Here is a 21,157-nt window from a genome sequence, read left to right as displayed (position 1 = left end):
TGTCTCAGTAGGAATTATGTATTCTTATTTCCAACCCAAAAAACTAAGAAAAGACATTACCACAGGGAAGCAGGTGAAGGAACAGAATAGAGGACAGTGGTGGGTGACACTTCTCAATGTTTACTTTTCTATCTAATTTTGATTTTAAAACTGTGACAATACATTACCTTCAAAAATTGAATTAAAGGATACACGATATAAAGTGGTTCTGCATTACTCTACTACTTACCTGTACCATAGAGGGAAAAATGTTATCTGACTAACTTTACCTAGCTTCTATTGTCCACGCATTTTGGCAGTATAATGAATTACAAGTGGTTATGGATTTCACATATGTGTTGTATGTGTTCCTCCTTCCGTGACATAGAATGACATTGTTTGGAGCTTAAAAATATGTATGTGCAATTAAAGATGTTTGGCAAGTCCTATTTGGAAAGCCAAAATGCTAACAATAATTGATGGGATAATAGATGACTTCTTTGTCCATCTGCAATTTAATTTTTTCTACGATAAATGAGCATTGCTTTAGTGATAAGCAAAAAGCCATTTAAAAAAAATCTGGGAGACTCCTAGCTGTACCCAGTTTGTCCTTACATATGTGATTTTAGAGTATTCTGACCTGAATCAAAGAGTAATTATAATGATATTTGGGCTTCAGAAATGCAAATATGTAGTGCTCAAAGTAAATAAAGTGTCATATTTGTTGCTACCTTTTAAAGAACTACAAGTGACACATTTAAACTAATAGGTACTTTATATGACCATTAAAGTGCAAATTTTAAAAAGTGCTATATAATGTTATAATTGAGGATCAAACTTAGTTTAAGACCCAAAGGGAAATATACTTTTCTGTTGAGAAAAGAATCAATCTGCCTCATCATCATATATATACACACACACAGGTACATACACACACACACACACACACACACACATATACACACACACATTTTAATTTAAAATTAAAAACAATTTTTTATAATAATAGAGACGAGGTCTTGCCATGTTGCCCAGGCTGGTCTCAAACTCCTGTGCTCAAGCAGTCCTCTTGCCTTGGCCTCCCAAAGTGCTGGGATTACAGGCATGAGCCACCGTGCCCAGCCTGGGCCCTTCTCCCTTAAGAGTAGCCAAAGAAATGGTAAAACAGCCTGGATCAGGACATTCCACACAGGATAAAAAATTGTTTTATTGTGTCAGAAGTGGCAAGGATACCCATGATGACTCAGGGAGAGCCATTCCTTGACTTATGACCCAAGGATAATTGGCCTGGTCACTTTAATTTGAAGTAAACAATGATAATTATGTCTAAAGAATTGATCATTGATAGACAGTGCTGGCAATTTTATTTAATATCTGATCAATTTCAATAGAGCAATACCCTGACTTTTGTGATAGCAGCTACCAAAAACCTATGGGAAGATGCACAATTTGAAAATCCTCAGGAAGCAAAAATACTATAACCAGAATTAAATGCACAGCATATAATTTTCATGAGGAATGGCTTTCTGTAAAATGAAGGCTTTTTTTTTTTTTTTTTTTGAGATGGAGTCTCACTCTGTCACTCAGGCTGGAGTGCAGTGGCGCAGTCTCTGCTCACTGCAAGGTCTGCCTCCCAGGTTCACACCATTCTCCTGCCTCAGCCTCCCGAGTAGCTGGGACTGCAAGCGCCCGCCACCACACCTGGCTAATTTTTTTGTCTTTTTCTTAGTAGAGACACGGTTTCACCATGTTAGCCAGGATGGTCTTGATCTCCTGACCTCGTGATCCGCCCACCTCGGCCTCCCAAAGTGCTGGAAAATGAAGGTTTTAACAGCAGTTACCACTAGCTCACCCATCTACCTACCCCCAGGTCTGACTTTCTTCCCCTCCCACAACTGAGCACAAGTTAAAGAATCAGCATTCACACTTGGTCACAGTTGTGAAAGGGTCTTCCAAAGCTTCATCCTCCTCATCTTTAAATAACAACTTTGCTGAGGTGGGCGGATCACCTGAGGTCAGGAGTTCAAGCTTAGCCAACATGATGAAACCCCGTCTCTATTAAAAATACAAAAAATTAGCCAGGCGTGGTGGTGGGCGCCTGTAAGCCCAGCTACTCAGGAGGCTGAGGCAGGAGAATCGCTTGAACCTGGGAGGTGGAGGGTTGCAGTGAGCTGAGATCGCACCATTGCACTCTAGCCTGGGCAACACGAGTGAAACTCCATCTCAAATAATAATAATAATAATAATAATAATAATAATAATAAAACTTTGTGGGGGTGCTTGTAAGGATTTAATAAATCCACAGGTAAAAAGAACCCAACCCAGTGCCTGGCACACAGTAGACACTAAATAAACAGTAGTTCTTCATGATCAGTGCTTCTCAATCTTAATAAACTCATATTCTCTTTGGTAAACATGTATCTGACCCTCTTCCCCACTCCTGGAGACTTATATTTAGGGGGAACTCCCTACCAAGCCCTTGCTGAAAAATCTGCAGCAGGTTACTTTCTCCTAAACCATATCCTGGGAAAATCTTGATTGGTTATTATGTAACATTTAGATTCCAAGGTCACCTTGTTTGGGAAATGTTGGGCTAAGGTGGTTTTTTTTGCTGAAGAACTTCCAAAATCCTATAATATGTTGAGTTACACTATAAATCTCTGAAGTAAATACAATATGCAGTGCTTCTCAAACTTCTTTGTGCTTGCAGCACTTTTGGGGCAAGTATCAGACTTTGTCTCAAGGAACACTCTTGGAAAACTCTAGTTAGCGGTCCCACACCTGGTTATACATTGCCTTCTGGGGTTACTATCTGAGCAAATGCATTGTTTAGAAATGCTTCCTGGGTAATTCCCACACATCCAGTCCATAGATCAGCATTTAAAGGCAACTGTCCTAGATTCCAGCACGCTTCCAGATGGCAAATCCTACATTGGCTCTATAGGATTTAATTTAGGGGGAGAAAGCTAAGAACATTTTTTTAAAAAAAAAAAAACCTATTCAGCTTGTGCCAGGCATACCAATTGATAAGTTTGAATAAGATATTCATTACCATCTCAATGTAAATGTTGAAAGTAAGTGGCAATATTAAACTCTGTTTTACTTCTTAATTGGAAGCTTATGAAGATGACAGATTATGTAAGTCTGATCCATATCATTCTACTTACTTCAAATAGACATGATGAATTCAAATTAAAGCAAAACAGCTCACAACTCTCTTCGCAAATGATGGAACATTTCACCTTAGCTGTTCTATAGCAGCAATTTGGCCCTCACTACTCCAATAATTACATGTAATAAATTGTGAAAGAATAAGCAAAGCAAGTCATTTGTGTGAATGTCTGGGGTTCTTTCAGAAAGGAATAAAACTTTTAAAGAAATGTCAAGATCAAGGCAATGCCATTACTCTATTAAATTATTATAATTTAATATATTATGCAGTTACTTTATGAGGAAAATGCTTCCCTTTGGCTTTGTACACAATCCTGGGAAATGAAACTGCTGGCATTTATTAACAGAAAGCTTTCTGAGTTTTGTCATTAAATATGATAGAAACAGCACTATTTCAAAGGTACTGGACTGGTTCTGTTATTCTCTCTGAAGATGAATTTGGTCTAAAATCTCACTGCTTCTGGGGAAGTGTATCCTTCATTAAGGGGCGCACAATCTTGTCAGCAAACAGACTTTACATCAAGGGTGCAGTCTGCATCTAAATGGAAATAACTATTTGATGACCTTGTATGTCAATGTGCATTTGCTTGTTGGAATGCCAGAGGTGGTGATAGGGGAAGGGGCCTGTTGTGGCAACGGGAAAAAGAGGAACAACGTGGAGCATACATTTAAAAATTAAGTCGGAAATGGGGTGGGGAGAAAGGTGTGAGGTTCATGTATTTATAGGAAGTCCAGGACATTGCCTTCTTTTCAAAGCAAGGCTGGGTAACTGCCTTCATGCAAGTAGAGCTAGAGATTATTTCTAAAGAATCCATTAATGACCAGGCAGATTCAGAGCCTAGAACATAAGAGGCTCTAGACCATAGGGGCTAAGATAGCCGGTTAGCATACTGGAGCAGGTATTAAACTAATGGAGGGTCATGTACACTCAGGGAAAGGTGCTGGATTTTTCATGTAACAGTTCCAGCACAGTTGGATCACCCAGGCTGAGCCATGAGAAGCACCTGGCTCTGTCCCTTCATTTCACACTTGACACTTTAGCTCAGGTTAGGGATGAAGAGGAAAGGTCTGCAGGGCTGGACGCCCATTCAGCACATCACACTCTCAGCCTCCAACCACAAGCAGCAAAATTTACCTTGCTGCATGGTTACCTGTTGACTATGTTTTTGCCAATATCTTCTAACTTTGTCTAATTTGTGTGATCAGATGAATAAAGTTATTTGCATAGATATATACCAAGTTTAATGTTAAAATAAAATACAAAAGATTAATCTTATGCTTAATGTTACTCATCTCCAATAAGGTGGTGTTTAGCAACCAGGCATGAATGCTAAGAAGTTAGTGTGTAAAACAAAAATTAACATTACTTTGACACATCCAAATGAAGTGTTTAGACTTTGTCTTGTTTTGGGTATTCCCTAACGTCTATAATCAGCCCCAATGTTGATAGCTTACTGAAAACACAAACAAACAACAGTAACAAGACCACAGCTACATTTGTATAGGGCTCCTCTGATGGGTTCTGCAAGTTACCTCTTCAAGTGTGCGTTTGGGGACCAAAGAAAAATCACAACAGGCCTTCCCCTTCCTCTTTCCTTAACATTTGACTATTAAGAAAATGACAGCTGGATTCTTTGGCTGTGTCACTAATTTTGGTTTGGGCAGATCATAAACCTTTGTAAGTTTCAGTTTCTATAGAGCAAGGGAGAACTAGATTATCTTTAACAATTTCTTTCGGGCTTTTATATTTGATAATTCTATGATTTTCCATACGTGAGAAACCACTAACACCAAAGGCATCTGGAGTGGGGGAAGAAGCTTAGAAAGCATAGAACATGCACATTTTAAGCAAGGGTGTGTGTGTTGGGAAGGGGTAGGAGGGGCAAAGAGGGAGGAAAAGGTAGCAGCAGCCTGACAGGGCGGCCTTTCCCCAGTGGCCTGAACTGCACATCCCTTCTCTCACCACCTGGTGGAGCTAGCGCCCTGCCGTGCAGCCATGGATCAACCCCCCCCTTGTGTTTCAAGGGGTTGTAAAATCAGTTTATGGGTGGCAACCAGAATTTTAAAAAAGAGGAGGAAGAAATAGAGCCTAACACAAAATACCACAGTGCATCACACATAATGCAGGTGTTTTTCAAAATTTAACTTCCCTGTTATATATAGCATATATGCATGCATATATCAGGGCATAACGTACAGTCTTTTTCTTTGGTTCATGATAAAAATGGTTTGAAAAACACCACCTTGCTCATTCTCCCTCAACAGGATGGCAGCTCTGGGAAGGTCTAGGTCTTTATCCATCTCTTTCCCTCGCTCTCCTTCTCCTCATCCCCTCCCCTTTCCCTAGGGCCTCTTTCTGCAGGTGGATCTACCTACCTACCTACCTGCCTGACTACCTACCCTACCTACCTATCCACCCTCCCACCGTCATTGCCTCCCTCTGGCTCTCCTGCTTCTCTCCTTCTCTATCTCTTCCTTTCTCCTTATTATCTGTCCACTTCACGGTTTTCTCACTTATCCTCTATCCACCTAGCTCTCTCTCCTCCTTTCCTTTTGTCTCTCCCTACATTTCTGAATTGCACTATCTCTGCCCACCACCTCTCCTTTCTTTTCCTCATCTTACAGACATGGATGTGAGAAGACCCAGCCTACCTGGGAGTGCAACAATGAGACCTCTCTCTGCTTCCCATGACCCAGGATGGAGCCCCACTCCCAAACCCCCTATTGCCTCTCTCAACCTCCCTGCTAGACTTCACCACTTTTCTCCCTTGCAGGGCCTTTGTTCAAACTTTATTCCATCATCAAGGAAGCCATCCCTGCCTGTAAAAATCCCACCCCTTATTTAAATTATATCTCAAATGCCCCCTTCTCCATGAGGCCTTTCCTACTCTCCAACTGAGGCTATTTTCTTTGTGCTCCACTTGTGCCCACCTCCACCCTTATTGCAGACAGATATGTCATTCTCAGAACCCAGAGGGCAGAGGCTGGGTTCGATCACAGGGTACCAGCTTCATCTCCAATCTAGCCACCTTCGGCCCAAGGGAGGAACTCTGGAAAGTTGACTGAAATGTGGCTGTGGTTCAGTCGCTCATTGGGGTGCCCTTCCCTAAATTCCCCAGCCTCGATTTTACCCCTGCTGCTCACCCCTCACTGCTCCTGGCTGACCCTGGCCTGGCCAGTGCTCCCAGTTCAACCTCACACATCTCTGGTCCTGCTCCTTTGGAGCAGGGAACACCAGGTTGGGAGGGCAGTGGCTGGTGGCCAAGGTCAAATCTAATAGCTTCCAGCCAAGCCTGGAGGGAGGGAGTGTGCAGAAGGGGCATCCAACCTTGGTGGTTGGTCCCTAATTTGAAAATCTAGACCTTGCTGAAAACTGATTTATTTCAGGTAATTGTTGTAGGGGTGTGGCACAAGAATGACATAGCTCTGGGAGAAATGGGTAGAAATATTCATCAAATTCTAAGATCCACATGGAAGCTGTTTCACTATGAATTAAACCAGCCAGATGTGGCAGCCACCATTGGTGGTCTAGGGAGTCAGAGAAGGGGAGAGAGTGCTGAAGTGGGAGACCAAACCCTGGAATCTAAATCCTCACTTTTAAGGAAAGGGGAGGGGCGCACACTGGGCAAGTAACGGCTCCTCTGGGATTGTCTCCTTGTCTGTACATGGAGAGGGTTGTACTTGATGGTTGAGAGGACCCTCTGAGTGCTGGGAGTAGAGATTTTATGAAAATGTTATTGCTCAGACTCACATATGACCCTATCTCCAAAAAACCAAAAAGGAAGAAGTTCAGATTTAACAGAAGGTGATGAGCATTTTAAACAAAAAGCTGTCCACAGCAAAGTTGCAAATCTAATAATCAGCAAGCTGAAAACAAATTATTTTCTTGAATTACAAGTTGTATGCTAGGCAAAATGGGAAGACTGCATTAACAAAATCATTACTGTCTAGGGATCTACTAATGGAATATATTCTCCTGTCTGAGTGCTCCAGGAATGCTTATAAAATGCAATCAAAATAGGTCTAAGTCTTGTGTAGATAAGTAAATTTCATGATTGTATAGTTATTTCTGTAGGAAAGAGAAGTAGTGCAAAATGGGGAGAGTGGAGGGCAAAACGAAGTATCATTCCACTTCAGTCTCCGGTTTGTGTTAAAGCCAATGTTTGTAGGTATTAAATTCTACATATTAAACTGTTCTTTAAAGAAGTTTTGGTGCTGGGGAATTTCCCCATTCAATACCTATAAAGACAAAGGTCCTTGAGACAGACAGATCACAGACACACACACACACACACACACACACACACACACACACACACACAGAGCAAGAGAGAGAACTAATCCTGGTTGCAATTTTTCAAAGTGACACCATTTAGACAGATCAATACTATCTAGTTAAGATATGTATTCACCACATAACCCTTGGTCTAGGTGCTAATTTTCTAGTGACTTAGCTAATTAAGTTAGCAAGGTCGTGTCAATCTCAATCCCTTTCTCTCTCAATCTCTCAATCTCCCAATATTCCTTCCTCCTGCTCTCCCTCCCATAGGCTCTCTCTGGATTACAGGCAGATAACCTGAGCTATGCACTAGAAATGAGAGGAGCATGTTTCCGTTAGACAATGCTTAATTGCAACTTTGGAATAATACAAACAATTGGGGTTAAAAAGCATCCTTTGATTTTTTTTCATATTCAGAAGTGACAATTTCGGAGAAGTATTTCTGAAGAATAAATAAGTATTAGGACAACTGCGTGGTCCAGCCAGTAAGAAGCTTCCAAGAAACTCCTTCATGTAGAAATTAAGTTATTTTGCTCTTCCAGATGGTTCTTGTAGTGATGGGGAAAAAATCATACCTAATGGTTTTCTCTGTCTTGAGACTTTTACAAACAAAAGATTAAATTATGACTTGAATGGTATTAGCCATAAGTCTGCAAATAGTAATTTTATCTTCAGTTTGTTCATCCATGCATTCACCTACCAAACAAATATTTACTCAATGTTTACTTATGTGCCAGGTACCTGATTATGCAGTGAAAGATTTTCTCCCCTCTAAGCTGTCCCTTAGAGTTTACAATTCCTGCATTTTCTAAGTTGGCTAACTGCCATTCTATCTCTTATTTACTAGAGATTTTAGAGGTGTTATGTTTTCTTCATTAACCAAAATTTGTAGGACACAAGTAGAAAGCATACATTATGAGTACAGTAAAGACAGCCCACAGATCCTGTAAGAAATTAATATGAAGCTTGATTTTCTTAGATATTTCCTTAAATTGTGGATAATTAAACCATTAATTTATTTTTGGTCAATAGCTTTCTAAATGCAATACAGTTATTTGCCTTTAGTGCGGAACATATTCATGACTCAGGGTTACTGCTAATATTAAGTATGCTATGCTGTAACACAGTGGCTGTATTGGGCCCTGTGGTGGGATACAGAATGGTTTGCACCAATACTGAGTAGCCCTTGACCACTATGAGGTTTCTTTTTTTTTTTTTTTGGTTCTATTGCCTATTGTTTTTGCAGTTTGTCTTCTTTAGACAGCTGCTGGTATCCCACTACTCACTCAAGTTCTTGATTCTTATTTGCTGTTTCTAAATAGCTGTGGGCTTACAAACCATATAATCAAGAGGCAAAGAGGTTGTTAGGGAGGATAGAAAGACGCTTCTATGAAAAGACAAGAACTTAATTTTTGTGGCATCTTCTCTGGTTGTTGAGAGGCTAGTTGTTATTTTCTTTTTCTTTCTTCATAATATTCTAACTCGATAATATGTGCTGGATAGCTGTGTTCTTGATAGTTGGATTTATTCCTCGATTTACAGCATGTGAGATTCTCTATGGTTTAATTTGATTTTTTAAAAGGATTTCTTAGAACTATATATTGTAACTGGTAGGTAGATTTTCAGCTATTTAGAAAACTACAAAACTGTTTACCATGGTTTACCAGTGATATCATGATAGCAGAATAAGAGGCATGATTATGTTAGCCATTTTGTTACAAGTGGTCAATTTTGAAATGTATATTCATTCCCCTTATAAACTGATTGGCAAATGTAGGGCTCCCACAAAGTGTGTGCTGTGATCTCTAGGCTTCCGTAGTTAGTCAATTCGCTAAGAACATGGGGAAAGTGAGACTTGTTGAGTAAATCCTAGAGACCATAAGCCAGAAAAGTAAGGTAACACGACTTACCGTTTGCCAGTCCGATGTCTTCTCAGATATCCTGAGGGAGATGGGATGATACTGAGCTGGGCTCAGATGATGGAATTTGGGATCAATGGTCAAATAGTTTTATTGGGCTCTTATCAATGATAAGCATGAGGACATGATATTTCTACATCTGGAAATTTCCAGCCAAACCAAATGGATAGTGTTAAAATTTATGATTAAAAAAACAAAAGACTAGGAACTTTTATCACATATTCCAGAAAGTCAAACGGTTATTTTTCCCCCAGAGCATATTGCTTCAATAATCTGACAAGGTTTGCATGCCATGGGAGCTACATATATTAATGTTCTCTTTAAACTGATGCCATCTGATGACATACCAGGAATTAATAACCAGGAGGTGATGAGAGAGGAGTGACTTTCCACCCCTTATCTGGACCTATTACAGCCCAGGATCATTTTACACCCAATTCTTGCTTGCCTCTTGGTCATTCTCAGCACAGGGCTATTCTAGAGCTGAGATATCGAATATGGCAGCCACTTGCTACTTGTGGTCTATTTAAATCCGAATCTATTAAAATTAAATAAAATTGAAAATTCAGTTCCTCAGTAGCACTAGCCACATTTCAAGTGTTCATTAGCCACACATATCTAGTGCTACTGTATTGGACACTGCAGATATAGAACATTTCCATCATTGCAGAAGGTTCCATGGGACAGTGCTATTCTGGAGTCTTGCCTCAGGGTGGCTGCTACACCTGTATGCATGGCCCTTCTATCTCCAGCAAACCTACACAACTCAGTAAATGCCTCGGCTAGCCTGGCATAGCACTGCTCTGCAGCAGGGTCCTGAGAGCTCTAAGACTTTATGCCCATGTTCTTCTTCGTGTCTTGAGATTCTATTTGTATTTTGGAAACACAGTTATTTCTATTGGTTGGTTATGTAACTTATCAAGCCAATTTTTTTGCTGATCTTTTGTTAACCATGGAACATGCTGTTTTGTATGGTGTGGCAAAGATTCTTAAATCAAGTTGGAAACAATGACTTGTGAAGTTTTAGGGCTCTACAGTTCTACTTATTCCAACAAAACAGAGTATCGGTTGATATCCTTCCCTCCAAACTGTCAAGAAATGTGAAATAAAATGAGGATGGAGGAAATATTTAGGTTGATAGAAAACTTCAATGGAATTCAAAACCTAAAGACCACAAGTTGGAATGGTTAGCCTCAGATGAATTCTAATGTCAGGATTTCCCACAAGATTTAATGAGGAGAAGCTACTTTTATTTCTTCAAAGCCTGGTATTCATTCTGGCTGAATAAATGAGGATGTTGAGGAGAGATGGGGAGGAGCACTGCTGAATACTTGACTTTACTCTCCACTAGGACTTTCGGACAATTATGGAGAAAGGGGAGTGAGTAAAAAAGAAGTCTGACAGCAACTGCCTTAGAAAACTGACCAGATAAGATTCACCAATCGCCTTTGATCCACTTCTTGGGAACCCTGTTGTCTGGTTTTTACGGCCTAAGTGTGCACCTCTGAGACCCTCCACAAACCTACTTGTTATGGAAATCGTAGATCTCTTGGATGTTGCCAAAGATGATATGCTCTTTATTGAGGATCCCAGGGGGGATCTCCTCCACACCACTGGTCATTTCCCACAGGTAGGTCTGTAAGACAGTAACAGTTTCATCACTGGCAAGTCTGGCAGGCCATATAAAATACAGATAAAATAAACAGGCGCTCAAACTTGTGGGGCAAGACTCAAACTGTAAATGCATGCAGAGTTTAAAAAGTGACGTGTTAAGTAAACATAAGAGAAAGAAATAAAACCTGAATATTTCATTATCCTGAACTTTAGCAAGAACACAGACTCCACAGTCTCTTGTCATTTATTAAATGTATGTGGACTTTTATGGGGGTCAGGATGCAGATTTTCAGACCCAATTTAAGTTCATTGACTGTGTCATGGTTTTATTTTGAATTGAAGTGCCTTATACACTTCTTGTTCCTGGGTCTAGCTCCAGTCTGAGAAAAGTTTAAACTTTCTTTTCAAAAGCACTTTAAACTCTCATGTAATTATTGTTGACTTTAGGAGAAAGATTTCCTCTTGTTGACTTTTTAATTCATTACTCTCTGGGAGAAGACCAACAGCACCAAATTCCAATTGAGGACTTGATGCTGGCAAGGATGTCATTTTTCCAATATAGCTGTGAACGGATTACTGGAAGACTCACCTCTAAGCACTCATGCAAATCCCTTACATAAGCCTTCTCTGTCTGGAGTAGTTCAGCCATAATAAATCTAGAAGGAAACAAATGGGCTTTTACTTGGATGTAGATATAATGTCTCTCCTCCTTCAAACTTCACTTCCCCACCCCAGCATGTATGACATTCTTAAATGTCTTATTTTTCTACTTCATCAACAGGTCTTTTCCTTTCTTCAAAATTCCTTCCCTTTCCTACAAGTATCTTCCTATGATACTTGTGATACTTCCTGACCATTGGCCCTGTATCCCTTTAGCAGGTTTGTGCTCAGCTAGGTCCATATTCTTTCCCCCTTTTCCACCCCAGTCCTACTATTAATACTTGTGATTCTGTGGTGATATTCATGTGAGTACAGGCATGCAGGACTGTTCATATTCTGTCTCACCAACTAGATAGCTTGAATCTCAGCTTTCCACATTTTTCTCTTACAGCTCCCAGAATGATGATTTCTGTTCAGTAGAGTTTGTAGATGTATACCAAAACAGTTCTTAGTATCATAATAAACCAGGTTTCAAAGCCAGGAAAAGAGGTCCAACACACCGAGATCAGGGGTTAGCAATTTTTCTATAAAGAGCCAGATAATAAATCTCTGTGGGCAATTCGGTCTCTGTCACAACCATTCAACTTTGCTGTTGTCATGTGAAAGGAGCCATAGACAATGTGTAAAAAAAAAAAAAGTGTGGCTGTTTTCCAATAAAAACATTTATGGACACTAAAATTTGAGTTTTATCTAATTTTCACATTATAAAATATTCTTCTTCTTTTGATAATTCTTCCAATTATTTAAAAATATAAAAGATAATTTTTAGTTTATAGACCATATGAAATAGTTGGTAGGTCAAATTTGGTCTATGTTTGCTGACCTCTGACCTAGATTATCCTTTTAGCTATTTCAATACTATTTCCAATGGGACTTGTTTACAGCATAAACGGATGTGTAGAAAACTGAACGTGCAACCATAAGCACAGTATAAATTAGTAATAAGTGACTGCTTCTCAGTTCCCCATAAAGAGAAGTCTGTGTTATGCATCTTTAAAGAGAGGGTTCTCTTCCTCCTTGGGCCTCTAAATAATACAATGTGCCTAGGCAATTGTTAAACTTATGATACATGGCCTCGTTGTGGTATATTCTATATTTTTCTGTTCTTTGAATTGAACTCTATTGGTAGAGTAAAAAGTGCATAAGCTTTGGAGTCAGACAGATAGGAACTGAATTACAACCAGAGGTAGGACTTGCCTCTCCAGGTCTCAGACTCCTTACTTATAAAATAGCTGATCACACAGAATTGCTGCAAGTATTAAACAAGATCATGTAAGCAACATGCCTAGTGCATGGTAGGTGCTCAGGAAACATTCCATGATTAAATGAGCTGTAGATTGCGATGAAATGAGGACAGAAGGGAGATCAGAAGGAACATAAACTGATGGCCTTTGAAAACTTGCCTTTGATTTTATTGCCTTAAGTTTTCTAGAATTGTTCTTTTGTTCTCATCTGCTTCCTGCAGTTTTACCTGTCTTTCCTCACAATTTACCTCTGCTATCCCCACCCCATTTTATTTTCCACCCATCCTTTAATCTCTTCTGGCTATTTGTTGTCACAGAAGGAACCAAGGAGGAAGATCTGGCCAGGTATAGTCCCCTCATCCCCCTCCCAGATATGGGCTGAATTATGACCCCTCTGAAATTCATATGCTGAAGTCTTAACCTCCAATACCTCAGATTTTGGTCTTATTTGGAAACAGTATCACTGCAGTACTGGAGTAGAGTGGCCCCTGGATCTAACAACTGATGTCCTTATAAAAGGAGGAATTTTTGATACAGGCATATATTCTGGGATTATGCCACGTGAGCACGGAAACAGCCATCTACAAGCTATCAAGGAGAGAGGCCTGGAACAGACCCTCCCCTCACTGCCCTCAGAAGGAATCAACCCTGCTGACACCTTGAGTTTAGGCTTCTAGTCCCGAGAGCTGGGAGACAATACATTTCTGCTCTTTAAACAACCCAATTTGTGGTACTTGGTTACAGCGGCCCCAACAAACAAATCCACTCCCCATATGAACAAGCTCTGATTCACACAGCAGCTTTAGTTTCTTCATCTCCAAGGAACCTGTGGTCCTACTTCATCTTGATAAAATAAACTATATAGAGCTTCTTAATCTTAGGACATACTATTTTTTTCTAGTAATTCACAAACAGAGTGTCAAAATATTCTTTATAAAGTCCTCCAGAAATCTCTAGATATGTGTTACTTTGTAACTCCAGCATAAAGGAAGCAGTGTCAAGAAATGGTTTAAGATTGGTACGGTTCATTGTTTACCCTGTCCAATGCTCTGTAATTCTTGATTAGAGTGAAATGTTGGTAGACAACTCCCTACCAAACAACCAAAGAAGAAAAATGTGTTTTGCCTACCTGGAGTCAGGACTTTTCTGAAAGTGGAGCTGAGATACTTAGAGAGCAAAGCAGGAATCTAATGATAAGTTGGTTCCAGCTCGCTAAATGAATTCTGGCCCCTATTCATTCTTATTCTGAGAAAACAGAGTTCAATTTATGAAAACCTCAGCTACTTCAGATTCTTGCAAAATGTTTGAATCTCAGCATCCTCTACTCTCTTCTTGCCTATTTTCCTCTGCGTCATCTCCTCATGGGCTATTGCTGACCTAGGAGTAAACTTAGGTAGCAGCTTTACATTCTAACATCTACAATTCACTCACTGGACCAATTTCCAAGCACCTCTTTCTTCCTTTTGAAATCTGAATACCTAGAGCAAGTCAGGGGAGGAGGGCCCATCTGATACTGGAATGCCTCCTAAAGCATGCCTTATTTTCTTCTGGCCCAGTGGTATATCCCTCAACTTCAAATAAAGAAATTGATGTTACAGTCCTTATTTGTTTTGTGATTTTAAATAACGTCCTGCCCTTCCCTCAAGGTTTCAATTTCTATATCCAATTATATTCCATAAGATTTTCTTTTCCTTTCTTTTTTATTTTGAGATGGATTCTTGCTCTGTTGCCCAGGCTGGAGTGCAGTGGAGCAATTTTGGCTCATGGCAACCTCTGCCTCCTGGGTTCAAGGGATTTTCATGCCTCAGCCTCCTGAGTAGCTGGGATTACAGGTGCACACCACCATGCCCAGCTAAGTTTTGTATTTTTTTTTTTAGCAAAGACAGGTTTTTGCCATGTTGGCAAGGCTGGTCTTGAACTCCTGGCTTCAAGGTGATCTGCCCACCTCAGCCCCCCAAAGTTACAGGCATGAGCCACTGTGCCCTGCGTGACTATAAGCTTTTCTTGATCAATAATTATGTTATCTTCATTTTTCTGCTAGTCCCTTGATCCATACTACAGAGTATAAAATACTTCTTGTTTTCAAGGAGTCTACAATCTAGCTAGGGACATATGCTTAGGAATTGGTTGAATAAGTAAAATGGGAATCAGTACAGAAGTAAAGGAGTTCATAAAAGGATGGGCCAATGACAGTGGGGGCTGTAGATAAAGGATTTATAGAGGCATAGGATATGAGCTGGATTTTAAAGAATCAATAGGACTTACACAGAGCAAAATAAAACCAAACAGGAAAAAAAGGAAGGGAAACGAAAGGGAAAATAACAAACAGAAAGGAGAGCATTCTCTTTTTTTTTTTTTTTTTTTTTTTGAGGCAGAGTCTTGCTCTGTCAGCCAGGCTGGAGTGCAGTGGCGTGATCTCGGCTCACTGCAACCTCTGCCTCCTGGGCTCAGGCAACTCTCCTGCCTCAGCCTCCCAGGTAGCTGGGATTACAGGCGTGTGCTACCATGCCCGGCTAATTTTTGTATTTTTAGTAGAGACGGGGTTTCACCATGTTGGCCAGGCCGGTCTCGAACTCCTGACCTCAGGTAATCCAACCGCCTCGGCCTCCCAAAGTGCTGGGATTACAGATGTGAGCCACCACATGCGGCCAGCAGAGTATTCTCAATTATATACAATTTATTCTTAGACCTGAGAGGAGTCAGTGAAAATAATCTGACTGAAGGGTGTGATCTGAACTAGAAAGTATTTTGAAGTAAAATCGACTTAGATGAGGACAAACGATAGCAGTACCTTGAGTTTTATCATTATTCCAGGGGTAGTAGCAAACCATTTACAATTTGAAGCTGGTGAGAGACATAATGGAAAGAAATCAAAGAATGCTGAAGAGTCAAAGCTAGATTAAATTCTGGCTTCATTGCTCACCATCTGTGTGGTTTGGGGAAAATTACTTGACTTTTCTAAGTCTTATTATATGTAAAATGGGAATAATCGTAGCTGCCTGAAAGAAGCGATAGAAAGATACAAAGAGAAAATGTGTGTAAAGGCACTTTATGTAATGTTTAGGACATAAAAAGTGTAGGTGCTGGTGGCAGGAAGAGTATTGATATTAGCAATAATAAAATGTACTCCAGAAAGGTAAACCTGGCATCACTGTGCAGGTGAATTGGGCAGGGACCAGCAGCAGGAAAGCTATGGGAAGTTTTTGCAAATAATCCAGACAAAACTAGGTTAGTGACACTATTGATGGGAATTAGAAAATCAGAAGGGAGAGGCTGGGCGTGGTGGCTCATGCCTATAATCCCAGCACTTTGGGAGGCTGAGGCGGGCAGATCACTTGAGATCAGGAGTCCGAGACCAGCCTGGCCAACATGGTGAAACCCCGTTTCTATTAAAAATACAAAAATTAGCTAAGCATGGTGGCGCACACCTGTAATCCCAGCTACTCGGGAGGCTGAGGCAGGAGAATTGCTTGAATCCAGGAGGCGGAGGTTGCAGTGAGCTGAGATCATGCCACTGCATTCCAGCCTGGGTGACACCGTGAGGCTCTGTCCCAAAAAATAAAAAACTTAAAAAAAAAATCAGAAGGCAGAATAAAATTTGGAGGAGAAGAAAAAATATTTGATTTGTTCCATGTTGAGTTTTGACATTGTGAAGTAAAATGTGATGATCTATGAGGAAGGTTTTGTCTAGGAAGTTACTGAAATGTAAAGAGAATTCAGGTGAAGGACAGACTGGAGAGACTTCAAAGCCTTCAGAGGGAACCCATATTCTCAAGGCAAACATTATGTCTGTCCATCCCAATCCCTGTAGGTGGCCATGAGGACATATTAAGCTATCCAAAGGGACAAGTAGCGGTGAAAGCCCAGCATAGTCACGGGGAGCCAGCTAGCTGGGCGGAAGTCAACACGTACTCTTTCTTCCGGGCTGACTTCCGCTTCTCTTCATTGACTTCGTGGTTGGCGTCCCGCAGCTTGACCTCCCGATCCGAAAGGCTTGCTGGGATAATATCCAGCTCCAGGTCCTTATTATCCTGCACATGGAGGGATCACAAAGGTCACCTTGTGATGCTTTGGGAAAGCAACTCACTGGAGTTGAGGGAGGTGGTAAAAGGGGGAAAAAAAGATATAATGGAGAAGGATAAAAACATGAGGGATCTTATAGACTCATACCCATAAGCACTCTTCTTCATGGTATCATTATTGTTTTTTCAAATAAGAGAGAAATAAAATGTTCAGGTCAAATGTTTAGGGTAAATATCCATAGTAAGAAAAAACAATGAACATATTTGATAATTATGTGTCTATTTCCCCAAGGCCTTTGGTCCTAATTAAATCTAAACACACCCGTAAATTAGTCTAAGACTGATTCTTAACCATTTAAAATAGATGTGAAACAAAAACACATAAAGATATAAAAACATCTTTCATTTGTCAAAAGAAAATAATCAAATCAAATATATTTATTTAAACAAGAAATTTCCCTTGGAAACAGAAAGCTAAATAACAGAGCAATGACTGAACTTTCTCATTGCTCATCCCTGCTAATTTTAACCACCATTTGGTATTTATATATGATGGAACTTCCTAGATAAAAACTCACAGATTAAAGCCTGGGGGAGACATTAACTCTCTCAACTTTAGGTAGTTTGGCCACTTCACTCTCCAGGCTGCTCTGCTTCAGATCATGAGCCTATTTGAAGATTTAAGAATTAGACATCCTAGGATTAAATTGCCAGGCTGTATTAAGCTCTTAATTCACAGGTTACTAACCCCTATTATAAAGAAGAGATTAAAAGTCCATCTTCCCTGGTTCATGGCAAATTGTACCTCTGTTCGGTTGAAATGTCAAATAACCCTTGTACAAATTGCACCCCTTATTCTTGAAAGAGCACTATTATATATACTGGGGACTCTAATCATTTGCTGATTAACATAATTGGGTGGAAGATGGTACTTATGAAGCCAAGATAAAGCTTTTGGTTCTCAAAGTCAACAGTTAACTCTATACAGAGAAAAACTCTGTTCTGTAGCCATAGGCCCCACTACTGGCCAGTCGATTTTGTAATGTATAGAGTACTAATCACAGGGGACTGAAGGTTAATGGATCAGCAAGATCCACCCAGCACTCCCCACTAGAAAAGCCACACAAGGCAAGCGCTCTAGGGGTCAATAGCTCAGAAGAACTGCTCTGGAAACATGCTTTTCTTCCATGGCGATGAGGGCAGTGGTGCTCAGGGAGATGAGAAGGGAGGATGTCCCAGAGGACAATACCCCTGCCTACCTCTGTGTTGACTCCTAGGGCTTTCTCCAGTGAGTATCGGTACTTTCCCATCCTCAGGGAGAAATCTCTGTAGTGCTTGTCCACCGTGGTCACCCATTTCCTTATCTCCGTGGCATGAATGTGGCCTTTTTCCACAAAGCTATCGGCCAGCTGAATCAGAAGCTTCACCTTCTCCTTTGTTTGCTGCCCCAAAAGATGGCCTTAAGTTACTGGATTACATTTATTCTCCTGCCCCTTCACCCCAAATCCTCTCTTCCTGTTTAGAGCAGCCATAGATACCTCATAGCCGACTACCTGGGTATGTATCCCAGCTTTGTTACTACTAACTGGGAGATCTCGAGCAAGTTATTGAAACCCTCTGTGCCTCCATTTCTTCATCTGCAAAAAGGAAATCATAATATTACAGTCATCCCTCAGTGCTGGGGTGGGGGGAACTTGTTCCAGGGCCCCCCATGGATACCAAAATCCAGATATGCAAGTTCCTTATATAACATGGTGTGGTTTTTGCTTACAACTTACCCACATCCTCAGGAACACTTCAAATCATCTCTAAATTACTTACAATACCTAATACAATGTAAATACTAAGTAAATAGTTGTTATTCTGTATGGCTTAGGGAATGATGACAAGAACAAAAAAAGTCTGTATATGTTCAGTACAGGCACAACCATCCATTTGAAAAAAAACATTTTCAGTTCATGGTTGGTTGAATCCATGGATGCGACACCTGTAGATATGGAGGGCTGATCCTACTTCAGAGGGCTGGTGTATTAAATGAGTTGACAAATGTAGAATGCTTAGTACAGTGGAAGACAGTAAGAACTCAGTAAGCCATAAACATTAACATTATTATTGATGTAAGAATCTCTTACATTAATATGCTTTTAATTTACATAGTGTGTTACTGTATCTGAAAGCCATTTGAGTTTAGACGCATCCTTAGGAAGTAGGTGGAGGGAAGTGATGCAGGTCTCTTTGAACCACAGATGAAAAAAATCTGAGGCTTAGAGAGGCTTAGGGCTGGTCCAACTTCATACTACCAGGGAGCAAACAGAGCCTATTTGTCTCTGCCCTTTAGTTCCTAGTTCCCCCCTCCACTGTACCAGCTCTAAACCTCATATAAGTTGGCACATGCCAGGATCTAAATAAATACAATGAGCAGATTTAAGAGTTAACTCTGTCCCTGTCACCACCAGAATCTTGTCTTTAGTTTCCATTAGAGAGCAGGAGAAAGAGGTTAATAAAGCCATCATCTATTATAGGACTAGGTAAAGTAGAACTCTGATGTTTACTGGATTAATTTCATTTTTAGCAAGAGTTTGTTCAATACCTACTTGGTCCATAGTACTGTGTAAAGAGCTATAGTTCAGGGCTTGGGGGTCAAACAAAAGGAAAAAATCTTCATTTCACACAGAGTAGTTAAATAACTCAGGGCATTATGTAATTGAATGTCAAAATGGGAGAATGTAGAGTTAACACTATAGGAATTTTAAAAGGAGAAAATGAAGGCGGACAGGCATGGGTAGGGGAGGTCTCACGGAGAAGCAGTACTTAAGCTGGGTAAGTCATGGGAATGAGAGAGACACCCAACAAGCAGACTGCTGCTCATTTTTTAATCCTAAGTTTGGATTTTCAAACTCTAAAATTGCTCAGGGAAAGGAAAGAACATTTAAATACTATTCTAAGAAGAAAAATTATCTTTTGGACTGGAGGAAAGTGGGTCCAAGGTTTAAACCATGCTACAATCTAGATATCAGGGAAACTGAGGCAAAACATCACTGGAGCAACAGCAGAAAAAACAACAGAGCCCTTCTTTCTTTATTCTACTATCCTCACCCCATCTGCTCCTTCCAGGCCTATCTACAGACCCTCCCATGAGAGATCAACCCTCCCAAGAAATGCTGGAGAAAGAGGGCATCAGAGAGGAGAGTTGAGAGTGCTCTGCCTGCCGCACACATGGCCAGGGACCAGGGACCAGGGATCCAGCTCTCCAGTAGCTCACTCAGCACATGGAGCCTCTCCTATCTCAGGACAGTAGGCTGGTGCCTGGCACTGGAAGATAAAGGGCAAGAGCTTTGGTGTGAAGGAAAGGAGGTGGGTGTGAGGATAGCAGAAACATCTCCTCAGCCATGAAAAGGCAGAGTAATAACAGGGAGAATTGGTTAAGATAGAATTAGCAGATTCTATTCAAAATAGAATCTACTTGATTCTATCTAAACTAGAATTATTGAACCCCTTTTTAATCATCTTATTCATTTATATATCTCCAGTGTCTAAGCATCCTGAGGACTTTCATCTTATTGCATGTAGGGTGTTTTTTATTTTTATTTTTCCTGAAAACAATTTTCTTTGGTTTTCTATTTACTTAAAACAGAGACCATGTGTTTATGGAAAAGTCTTGGAAATACATATTCTCTGCTCTTGGTAAAGTGACTCCACCTATAAGAAAGGGTTTTACAGCCAGCTGGTGGCAGCAGCCATACTAGGGCAGCTCTACCAGAGAAAATTATATCTTAAAACATCAAAATTGTGATTCGGAGTCAGCAAAGCAAATAGTTTGTGACCAAGAGTATTCTATGTATGTGTGGGGACTAGAGGAGCAAAGAGACAGTAAAATGAGTTTAGATGCATCCTTAGGAAGTAGGTAGAGGGAAGTGTAGACACGCCCTTCCCCATGCGGCTCCACCTACCTTTGTAGCAGCCCTGTCTCCACTGCTCTTCATTCCCTACACTGCAGCCATGTTGAATGTTGCATGCCTCTCCTGCTGTGATGAGTGGTTCCTACTCATTCCCACTCTCGATTGAATGCCCTTTTTCCTCTCCTCTCCTCCCCAAAAAACAAGTGGGCAATGCCTTCCCAGTGTTCCCACAGTATCACATACATGCTTCTATTTTAGCATACATCACATTATTTATAAGTCTCCTTCATTAGACCATGAACCCTAAAAGGTAAGTATTATATCTTATTCATTTGTATATCTCCAGTGTCTAGAAAATAGTAAGCATACC

The 21,157-nt window shown here is 40.4% G+C and overlaps 1 protein-coding gene across 27 annotated transcripts in view; it reads right to left on the bottom strand.

Annotated features, from left to right (window-relative positions):
- KALRN (kalirin RhoGEF kinase) overlaps nucleotides 1–21,157 on the bottom strand; it is a 692,638-nt gene that overhangs the window by 257,405 nt on the left and 414,076 nt on the right. For all 27 annotated transcript variants that reach the window (XM_034957211.2, XM_034957212.2, XM_034957221.2 and 24 more), the window contains 4 exons: nucleotides 18,148–18,330; nucleotides 16,779–16,897; nucleotides 11,552–11,618; nucleotides 10,875–10,984 (listed from right to left, as the gene is read on the bottom strand). In XM_034957211.2, coding sequence (XP_034813102.1) covers nucleotides 10,875–10,984; nucleotides 11,552–11,618; nucleotides 16,779–16,897; nucleotides 18,148–18,330 — 479 coding nt within the window. The remainder of the gene's footprint in view (nucleotides 1–10,874; nucleotides 10,985–11,551; nucleotides 11,619–16,778; nucleotides 16,898–18,147; nucleotides 18,331–21,157) is intronic.

Source organism: Pan paniscus, chromosome 2 (genome assembly GCF_029289425.2).
Source record: "Pan paniscus chromosome 2, NHGRI_mPanPan1-v2.0_pri, whole genome shotgun sequence".
Taxonomy (NCBI): domain Eukaryota; kingdom Metazoa; phylum Chordata; class Mammalia; order Primates; family Hominidae; genus Pan; species Pan paniscus.
This window is presented reverse-complemented; position numbering and strand designations above follow the sequence as displayed.